Source organism: Colias eurytheme, chromosome 7, assembly GCF_061535395.1.
Source record: "Colias eurytheme isolate Ceu_HAF_F1 chromosome 7, ilColEury1 Martin Lab GWU primary, whole genome shotgun sequence".
NCBI classification, from domain to species: domain Eukaryota; kingdom Metazoa; phylum Arthropoda; class Insecta; order Lepidoptera; family Pieridae; genus Colias; species Colias eurytheme.
The window spans coordinates 10,673,801-10,685,126 of NC_142986.1; the positions used below are offsets into that span (position 1 = coordinate 10,673,801).

General features: G+C 31.9%; 1 protein-coding gene across 1 annotated transcript; it reads right to left on the reverse strand.

The window, feature by feature from the left end:
* Positions 1 to 1,560: 1,560 nt before the first annotated feature.
* On the reverse strand, positions 1,561 to 9,292 carry LOC149907316 (uncharacterized). The gene is made up of 17 exons (XM_090103779.1): positions 9,149 to 9,292; positions 8,726 to 8,886; positions 8,216 to 8,347; positions 7,403 to 7,635; positions 7,061 to 7,281; positions 6,825 to 6,927; positions 6,461 to 6,588; positions 5,791 to 6,078; positions 5,489 to 5,650; positions 5,274 to 5,402; positions 4,685 to 5,160; positions 4,388 to 4,571; positions 3,736 to 3,931; positions 2,881 to 3,647; positions 2,523 to 2,715; positions 2,253 to 2,366; positions 1,561 to 1,997 (listed from the first exon to the last, which is right to left on the reverse strand). The coding sequence occupies exons 1-17, from the start codon at positions 9,224 to 9,226 to the stop codon at positions 1,927 to 1,929; spliced, it is 3,636 nt and encodes a 1,211-aa protein (XP_089959905.1). The 5' UTR covers positions 9,227 to 9,292; the 3' UTR covers positions 1,561 to 1,926.
* Between the last annotated feature and the right edge of the window lie 2,034 nt (positions 9,293 to 11,326).

Below are 11,326 nucleotides of genomic sequence, written 5' to 3' on the forward strand. Positions count from 1 at the left end.
GTTTATAAATTTTGCATTTTGTTATGACTATTTAGATGTGAATCCACATTACCGTGTCCATAAAGTACCTAAAAGTTCTAACACAGATGTTCTGGATGGATTTGAGGATGGTGACCAAAATGAGAGGACAAATGATAGAGATGAAGTTGCAGAAATAGATATAGCCAATTTCATTCAAAGTCCTGATTATGATAGGATAGGAAATAATTACCAGTTTGACGAACAGTTTAAGAGGTATGAGAGCAAAGAATGCAAAGCAAATCGTGTAATAAATAGATGTAATGCATAAGAATAATATTATAATGTATTATTTATCATTTTGACTACTACTAGGAATAATACAGCTTCTCATTGCGCTTATTATTGCTCTTTACGAGAATTTGAATGCAAATAAAATATAACTTATTCAGCAAAATAAATTATAAAAATATAAAATTTGATAGCTACAGTTATGGAAACTATAACTACTTTGATATAAACTAAGTAGAAAAGAAACACACAATTCACTTAAATTTGTAATCTTTAACTTTTTCTTGGTTTTGTTTTATTAATCTGTTTATATTTATTTTCAGAGAAAATCCATCTAATAAAAATAGTTTTGAATCCTTAGTTGACGCTAGCTTAGAAGAATATGACGATAAAGGCCAAGAATATAATAATATTGATAATGATGCGTTGGAAGAAAGTTCATACAATACAAAATCAAATGAGCATAAACAAGCCAACAATCCACACAAACTGAACAAGCTTATAAATAATAAAGAAATACTTAAGTTCTACAACGATAACAGGCATCTAGAAAAGAAATGGTAATATTTTCTATTGCTAAACTACATTGTTGTTTTTGCATCCATAAAATGCGTCTTTAGTATACAAATTAACTGAACTACCTATAGAAAAAATATTTGAAATGAATATTAGAAAATGTACATCAAATTAAATTTATATTTTTAAATTACTTGTAAGATGCATACATGTTCCTAAAGCTATGGTTAAACTTAATTACTCATATTTTACGATAGAATACTACTACCCAATGATATCAAAACTTGTATTAGTAATGCAAGATACATAATTTTTTTGCAGTGCGTTCAAAAATATGAAGATCCCGTTTTTTTCCCATGACCAAGCAAGGACCTCATTGGACGTTCCCTTAGCAACACCCAAGAAGAACAAGAAACGAAAGATTTTCAGTTTCAGTTCCAAAAAACATAAAACCGAAATGCATCAAAAATCTACAACCGGTTTAAGTACGACTACGATTAAAACGGAAGAAAACACGTTCATGAAATTGAACAAGAGATCGTATATTGAAAAAATATGCCCGCTTTGTAAACGGAAATTTATCAAGCGAAGATCGAAAGCACAGGAAAAACAAACAAATAATATTATTCATAATAGCAGACAATATTATCAAAACAAAAAGAATTCAGATGAAAATTATAACGATAAAACCGAAATGAAACATATGTTTAAAGATACAGACTCTGAGAACTTAATGAAAAAGAATAAAATATTAGACCGAGCGTATTCAGATTTTGAAAGAGATTAATATAAATTTGAATAGTTACAAAGAGTGGAATTATGTAATCAGATTTTCTTAGATAATTATACAGGAATAAGTAATTGTGAATTAGATGTACAAAGTTTAATAGTTATTTATTTAGTAAAGTTATTTAAACGGTTTTGGATTTTGCTCTCCTGTGTCGGTAAAGTACTTTACTGTTTAGGGGTAAGTATTAATTCATCATTTGTTTTACGTACAAAGAAATAAGGATTTTAAGATTTTATTTACAGCTTATAAGTTAATAAGTCATAGAAAAAAGTCTGCTGCTTTCACAAGAAGCCAGAATTGTATTTTTGAAATAAACTGCTCACACCATTTACTCAGTGTACACTGTTGACTGTATATAGCATAATACAGAACTAATAATATTTAAGATCTTCCATTTTGGTACAAGTCGCCAAACATATTTTCTCAACAGTGAATGGACCATCTGTGAACACAAAGAAAATATTTTAAACATCATAATAACGTTCGCGTATGCGAATTAATAAATAAGTAGGTAAAATTCATAAAAGTATAAAAATTTGTATTAATAACAGGAAAACTGCATAATATATTATGAGCGTGAGTTTCTCTTAAATTACCCGACAGCGCCAAATATGATGCTTATGTTTCTAAATCGTTCCTAAACATACATCCATAATTTTACAATCTTTTGCATTTATAATATTCGAAGGTTTCTCACCTATTTGAAACCAGTGATTTGATGGTAAGCCAGAGTCACTCCTGGCTGAGACGATTGCTTCACGCATAGCAATGGGAATTACCACTGACATAACTGTGGATGGTTCACCAGTCGCTATAAAACAAAGTCTTGTGTAACCAACAAGCTATATGACAAAAAGGATAAGCAAAACTGTGCTTTAAAGAAGAGTTAAGTTCAAATTATGGTATGGGATCATATTATAAAAGAGTGTTATTTTTTATAAAAGTATCACTATATTTTATGAGGTACCTTTAGATCCAAGAACTATATCATTGCTGTATGATTTCGGCCTGAAGTAAACTCTGAAATCGACTGGTATATCTCGAGCTTGAAGAATTTTGTAGTTCCAAGTGCGATCCGATAAAAGCTCCCCAGTTTTTGGGTCATAAATTAACTCTTCTGTTGTGTAATATCCTACACCCATTATAAATGCACCCTCTAACTGTTGAGTTTAGAGTCTATTTACCAGTTCTTTAAAGGTATAAATAATATCAATCATATCAGTTAATAATAAAAAGATTTTCATGAGTAATTTAAATTTAGAAATGCTGCCAACCTCATCAATTTTATTGATTAATAATACCGTTGTTATAATGTATTAACTCACCTGTCCAATATCTATATAAGGACTAACGCTCCTCCCAACGTCTTGCATTAGATCTACTCTGATTATAGTCCATTCACCAGTCAACACATCTATTTCAACTTCTGCCAGAGTCACTCCATAAATATCCAAATTTTGAACATCAGACGTATTAACAAACCCATGTGCTTGTAAGTCTATACCTCTATCGAATGCTTCTTTGACAAGTTCTTCCCATGAAGGGTTATTCAACTCTTCTCTTAATGGTTGTAATCTATTAAGTAATTCTTTGCAAGCTCTTTGAACGCTTAATGCTATCATTTGAGATGTTGCACTACCAACTGTAGGCGAGGAATTGGGAGCAATTACGGTATCGCTGGCTTTAACTATAATTTTGTCTATCGGTATATTCAAGAAATATGCGCACACCTGAATTATCTTTGTGTTGATCCCTTGGCCAATTTCAATTCCACCATGAGCTATAGCGACTGTTCCGTCACTTTGATATACCGATATGTTAACATCTGCGTAAAATGGATTCACTGAATTCCATTTCATCAACACAATTCTTAAACCGCGCTTTTTCCATCTGTTTTCCTTGTTATAGGTATCAACTATTATTTTCCTTTTTTGATAATTTGCTTCAGTTTTCAATTTTTCAACCATTTCAGTTAAAATGGGTTTGTGTTTTTTGTCTAAATTTGCTAATCGTATCTCCACCGGGTCTAAGTTCATTTCATAAGAAATTCTTTCCAAAATGATTTCATTTGCAGCAATGCATTCCAGAACTCCTGATATAAACAAAGATATATTAAAATATTTTATAGAATAAAGCTTATTAGTGGTTCATGAACACTGATCAAATAAATATGTACTTACCTGGAGATCTACAGTAAGTATTCGATGCTTTATCAGTTACGGAATTAAAGGCTCTGAAATTCCATTTATCCATGGGGTAACAGTTACTATAGCATTCATATGTGGTTAATATTAATGGCTCGCTAACTATATACCCGTTGTCTTCATAAACATCAAAGTTTACGTATTGTATAATCCCTGTTTTGCTAACGCCCACCTGATGAAATATTTTCACATATACATTAGAATCTATGATTAAAATGGTAAGTGTTCGATGCATCGTAAATTGCAAGATATTGACTTATGTTGAAAGTGTAAATAAAAGCCTTCACCAGACAAATAGAGCAAGTAAAGCTGGCAAACACCTTAAAAATTTTAAAAAAAATGTGTGCGTGTACTAGTGTACACACGTACGAAGTGAAACTTCTTTATGACCTTATTTTTCAAAAAATCATTTACTATATGTAACTTTACAGAAATACGTCGAATCACGCGTGGTAGGGATAAGAAAAAGATGGCGCGTAACGGAAAAATGTCACGCATAACGAAAAAATGTTACTTTTTTTTTCCAACCCCGATAAAGAAGTTTCACTTCAAAAACATTGCAATGTTCCAATGTTTGTTAATAATTCGTATAAACTTGTTAATAATTGTAGATTTAACTATACATTACCTCATAATCAATGGAAGATGAGAACCGTTTTCCCACAGTTCTCATACTTGTCCGTAAAGGTAGAACAAATCGACAGGGACGATTCAACAAGAAGGCAACTAGGTTACAAGCAGCTGTCACTTGCAATTGTCTTGTTGCCTTCAAACCAAATGCACCTCCAACTCGTTTAACAGCTACATCGATTCTAATTAAAACAGTCCGATAAATATATATAATCACATGTAAAGGGAATGTAATGTTCTTATAATCTTAAGTTAAATTAAATTATTATATTATTAAGTATTAAAAAAATTATACCTGTTTTGATCAATATTCAAAACCTTTGCTGTCATAATTTGGTCATAAGCTGTACATTGAGTAGCAGTTCGAACGGCAAGACCTTCTTCAGTAGGCCACGAGACACAAACTATATTTTCATAACAAAAGTGGTATTGTCCATATAATGTGTTTATATCTTTAATAACTCTTGCAACATCACGTCCTTCTCTAGTAGCGGGAATATTATTAGCAAGAGTAGTTTTAGTTTCATCATTTTTAGTTATTTTAATATCGATTATAGGTATCTTGCTATAACTATAAGTAATGGCAACTAATTCTGCAGCTCTTTGTGCGATATACTTAGTTTCGGCAACAACAATACCAACCGGTTGATTATAAAATTGTATATCACCGTTGCTAAGGAGTACTTCTGGATCTGAACCCTCATTAACATAAAATAAATTCATTCCTGGTATATCATCTGCTGTGTAAAATGCTATAACACCTTTAAGAGCCTGAAATTTAAGTCTCTTTAAACAACAGACTGACATATTATGTTATATGATATAGAAGTTAAATTAAAATTATCATTTCCTAACAGGTTCTAGTAAAATATAATCATATCTACCAAAGCTTCCGATGCATCAATTTTATTAATTTTACCAAGTCCTATAGTACTTAATACAAAAGCAGCATAAATTTCCCCAGGAATCGTTGGAATATCTTCAGTGTATTTGGCTTCTCCTGCACATTGTATCTAAATAAGAAGACCAATAGTATTATAACAATTATCGTTAGTACAGCAAATTTATAATTATACATTGTCCAATATAACGTACTTACCAACCCTTCGACTTTTTGTATAGGCTGATTGAGAGGCCATACAGAAGGGTCCGTATTAAAAAATTGTTGACCATTTGAAACAGGACGTGTATCATACAAATTTAAAGCACCAGATTGGTATTTCTTATCTAATATAGTTGTTGGACACAGATGCAATAGACTCTGGAAAATAAGAAGCTTATAGAAATAAAGTAACTTAATGTTCAAATTTAAGTTTATTTAACTTTATCACAGAATTAATTTAGATTACGTTTCTAGCAATTATCTTCACTACACCTGTAGGTGTAAATGTATGTACGTACTTTGTAGAAAACTCCAATGGCAACTCTTTTTCTATACTCCGCAGAACCTTCCAGAAGTGATTTTGCGACGACAATTTCGTTAGACAACACTTTAATTGCCCCTTGCAAAGTTTCATTGGTAAACAAATTCTTTCCTACCAAAAATGCTTCAGTTTTCGTGGCTCTTGTATATCCAGGAGTCAGACCAGTGAAAACAATTCTGCTACTTTTCACTTGGTTCAAATTATTTAAAGTGTAAAGAAAACCCGCGTTGACCATGGCATGTGCGTTTTGAGCTCTGCGCCTAATCTTGAAATCATGAAAGCAGTCAAATAATGGTATTGCTCTTTATTTTGCTATTTCTATTAAATTAATTTAAAGCAATGTATTTTTCTCGATAAATAATATTTTGTTCATCACATAATTTGTGTTACTTTAATTTCATCACTCTGATTTCTTTGTTTAAAAGCATATCTATGAATATTATTAGGTGGTTTTCTAATCTTCTTATATATAAAAATGAATCGCAAAATGTGTTGGTAAGCGCATAACTCGAGAACGGCTGATCCGATTTCGATAATTCTTTTTTTATTATATTCCTTGAAGTACGAGGATGGTTTTTATGTAGAGAAAACGTAAATATGTACCACGGGCGAAGCCGGGGAGGACCGCTAGTTTACAATGAATTTACCTTGTATGTGACAACGTGATTCTCCGTATTAAGAGGGGGAAGGAGAACATTGTATATTATTTTGCTCCTCATATTTGTTTTTAAGAAGTCGTCAAGTGAAATTATATTTTTAACACCAGCGGATTGCACTGAAATAATTTGAAAATGTATTTGGGTTTCTTTAAGATTTAAAATGCACACAAGTTGAGATAAAGTCCCTTTCACTCTTGTATTATAGATACATCTAATTTTTATTGTGATATTTCAACTAAGGTTTTATTTATAAAATGGATTTTAATGACCTCCAAATAAATACATACAATAAAAAACAAATCGCTTTTAATATAACTTAGACTAACGACAAGTAGAAAAAGGGCTCACTGACATATTGTTATCTCGGCTCCAACTGTTTGCAAAATAAGAAATACATCGGAAGTAAATTCTGGATCTTTGTGTTTGAGCATTAAATTACCAGCGATAGTTCCTGTCTGAAACGAAATTGAAAATATCCAGTTGTCTTTATTTTTCTTATAAATAAATTTATCTATATATATAATAACTATGAGTTATTCATAATACTGCCACAGTTATCAAAACTATTTTAAAATTTCTGTTACTTACATTTCTGACTGGTATATGGGCAACCAATTTCAAGTGATCGTTTAACACTCTAAGATAACCAAAGTATTCGTTCTTTGAAACTGTATCAAATATGCCCATCAATTCTGTCAGCGTATTTCCAGCCCCAATTATTAAGTTTTGATCAAAATAATACCCTTTTAATTCAGTTATACCACTAATATCTATTAATATTCTTGGGTATTCAGATATTGGAATTACACCTACAATAAACAATGTGCATAGAGAATTACATATATCGATATTAATTAATTTAAGGACTAGGAGCAAATAAATCAGCTTAATTGTTCATAATTATATCAAAAGAAACATTTATTTCCTTACCTTTTCCAGTATTACCAGCAACAAGCATATACGAATCGTCACCTTTATCATTTAAAATACTAAAAACATCAGCCGTAGTATTAACTTTAAACCATTCTTTATCATCCTTAAGTTTAATATGAATAATATTTTCCAAATTAGATTTAGATACATAACACCAGTCATAATCTTCACAAGTATTTGAGCATTTATCTTTGCATAAGTGTAAATCTTCAATGTCGATTCCTATTTTTAGGGTTCCGTAGCCAAAATGGCAAAAACGGAACCCTTATAGTTTCGTCATGTCCGTCTGTCCGTCTGTCCGTCTGTCCGTCTGTCACAGCCGATTTACTCGGAAACTATAAGTACTACAGTGATGAAATTTGATGGGAATATGTGTTGTATGAACCGCTACAAAAATATGACACTAAATAGTAAAAAAAAGAATTGGGGGTGGGGCCCCCCATACATGTAACTGAGGGATGAAATTTTTTTTTTCGATGTACATACCCGTGTGGGGTATCAATGGAAAGGTCTTTTAAAATGATATAAAGTTTTCTAAAAAACATTTTTCTTAAAGTGAACGGTTTTTGAGATATCAGCTCTCAAAGTCGTAAAAAGTATGTCCCCCCCCCTCTATTTTTATAACTACGGGGTATAAAATTCTAAAAAAAATAGAGGTGATGCATGCTAATTAACTCTTTCAACGATTTTTGGTTTGATCAAAGTATCTCTTATAGTTTTTGAGATAGGTTGATTTAACTGTAATTTATTATATTTGCTGCTACGGAACCCTTTGTGCGCGAGCCCGACTCGCACTTGGCCGGTTTTATTTCAACACTAGGAGCATCAGAAGCGAATTTTTTAAAAGCGTCCATTATTGGTCTGTATCCCGTACACCGGCACATGTTGCTGGCTAGAGATTCTTCTATTTCCAACATTGTAAGTGGTTTAGATTTAAGAAGACTGTAAAATTGCATCTAATTTAACAATGATGTAAAGATAAATAGTCATAGCTTTTATTACACACTAACGTATGCTAAATCTACTTTTCTTAAGGTTAATTAAGTTAAACGCGTTTAAGGATAAAAAGACTGGAATCCGAGAATTTCTATATAATATTTGTATGTATGGATACAAGTTGCTGTTACAATTAAAGAAAAAATATGTGCCAACCATAAAGCGTTAACACACACATTTGCAGTATCTACAGTGTGACTGTCAAAACGATAATTTTGTATGGAGTGTCCGGGGTGTGATATTATCTTAAGTTAAATCTACGAAATATACGTTTAATACTACAACGATTGCCAAAAAATATTCCCAAGGATCAAGATGACGTACCTATACATAGCCATAATCCATCCAGGGCTACAGTACCCACACTGAGTGCCATTGTTTTCGGCCAGTGTCTTTTGCAAAATGTGGTAACCCCTAACTCGGTTACCGATATTCTCTATTGTTGTTATTTTCCAATTATGACAGGATGCTATGGGAACAAGGCACTGAAAACGTTACTAAGTATTTAATTACGGTTTAAATATAAAAAAATTAATGCAACATTTAATTTAAAAATACAGTCATTTTAGATGTTCAAAATTTAACACGTATTTTTACTAACACGTTTAAATACACAAAAACATGCTGTAAATAATGAGCAATTTCAATGGTCACTGATCTTCTTTTCCTTTTTGTTTGAAATCGGTTAAAAAATACAGGTAAAGCTTAATAGCTTTACCTGTTTTAATAAACCATATAAGAACTTACAGAATTAACAGATTCCTCGGCACCTCCAGGGCGTATGCTGCTGACGATGCAGGCGCCACACCCTCCTTCCAGACACATGTACTTCGTTCCACGCAGTTCCAACGTGTTGCGAATGTAGTCTAAAAGCGTCGTGTTGGAACTCACTTCGCCACCAACTGTTCGAATCATTTATTTATTAAAAACTTTTTTATCCAGCTGATTTAAGGAACTTTGTGTTATTCGAAGAAATTTCTATTTATTGTTACCTATATTTTTTCATTAATTCCCCGTTTCTATTAATTGTATCATTAGGTTCGATTAAATCTATCTCCCGAAACTGTGAACTATTATAAATTATTACCTTTAATTTTGTCATTTATTTTATTAGGATATTAAAATAAGCACCTATTAATTAAACACAAATTTATTGCATAAAATATCAACCTACCGGAACACTCCACACCATTAATGGTAAAATGTATTGTATCCATGTCTGCACTCCAAAATATTAAATTTCACACTGCATTTTTTTCAATTTACAACTATTATATACAGACAAACACTTTCATTATTGACTTATTCAATTATTTTTGTATTCAGTATCGCGAGTCATAATTTTTATTAAATTAACTACGATAAGAATTTAATGGAATAAAATAAACACATAATAATTATTAATAGATCTAGTTCTATGTAGGTATACCTAGTCATTAGCTAAATAAACGAACTGCCTAGAAATTCGATCACAGATGGCCGTGTGAGAGAATTATAAGAGTAGTAATTGTTATGTGGCTATTACCTTCCTATTACATTGTACTCTATGGTGTACAACATAATGTCGATATTGAATTGATATGAAATGCGTGGGGTTACGGGCCATGCTATGGTTTTTAAAATAACTAAGTTTTATTCATTATATCTTAAATTAGATCTGTAAAATAGATTATAACGAGACTTATACTGGCAGATAAACATAATATATTATGTATTCCTGAAAAAAAATTTATTTAAATTAAATAAATTCGTAGGCTTTAGTGTGTCTATCCAAATTTTTGTGATAATAAACCTGCTGAATTATGTAAAACGGTTAAAAATGAATTGTAATCTTAAAAATTAAAATACATATATTCAGTATGCATATTAATACTTAGGTAATTATTTTAAACTAAATATTAAAATTATACAATTAACGATTACCTACCTACTGATGATATATTTTTATGATTATAAATATTTTTTCTGTGCCGATTGTTGAAATATTTTTAATTATATTCTGTAGGTTTTTGTAAAAATAGTCGTGTTAGTTATGGTTACCCCATAATATTATAATATGTATTACCGATTACATTCTAACTACGAACTAGAATTTTTGGTGTGATAGATAAAATAATTTAAAAAAAAGAAGGGTTGCACTCCGGGAGTGCCGGCAGAAGTGAAAACTTGATTATTAACGTTCAGCATGTTTGATATTTTGGAATGGTATCCGTCTTACGTATGGAATATAAGGGCTAAAAAAAAAAACATCCGTCTTACGCTTTTTCGATCAGGCCACGTGTCCTGACGCGAGTTTAAGATTTTATAACCAACGCCGCTAAAGAAGTTTTCACTTCAAAAAAGACGGGTTGCACTCCGGGAGTGCCGGCAGAAGTGAAAACTTGATTATTAACGTTCAGCATGTTTGATATTTTGGAATGGTGTCCGTCTTACGCATGGAATATAAGGGCTAAAAAAAACATCCGTCTTACGCTTTTTCGATCAGGCCACGTGTCCTGACGCGAGTTTAAGATTTTATACCCAACGCCGCTAAAGAAGTTTTCACTTCAAAAAAGACGGGTTGCACTCCGGGAGTGCCGGCAGAAGTGAAAACTTGATTATTAACGTTCAGCATGTTTGATATTTTGGAATGGTATCCGTCTTACGCATGGAATATAAGGGCTAAAAAAAACATCCGTCTTACGCTTTTTCGATCAGGCCACGTGTCCTGACGCGAGTTTAAGATTTTATACCCAACGCCGCTAAAGAAGTTTTCACTTTAAAAAAGACGGGTTGCACTCCGGGAGTGCCGGCAGAAGTGAAAACTTGAGCATGTTTGATATTTTGGAATGGTATCCGTCTTACGCTTTTTCGATCAGGTCTTGATCAGGTCACGTGTCCTGACGCGAGTTTAAGATTTTATACCCATTACAGAAAAAGTGCTCA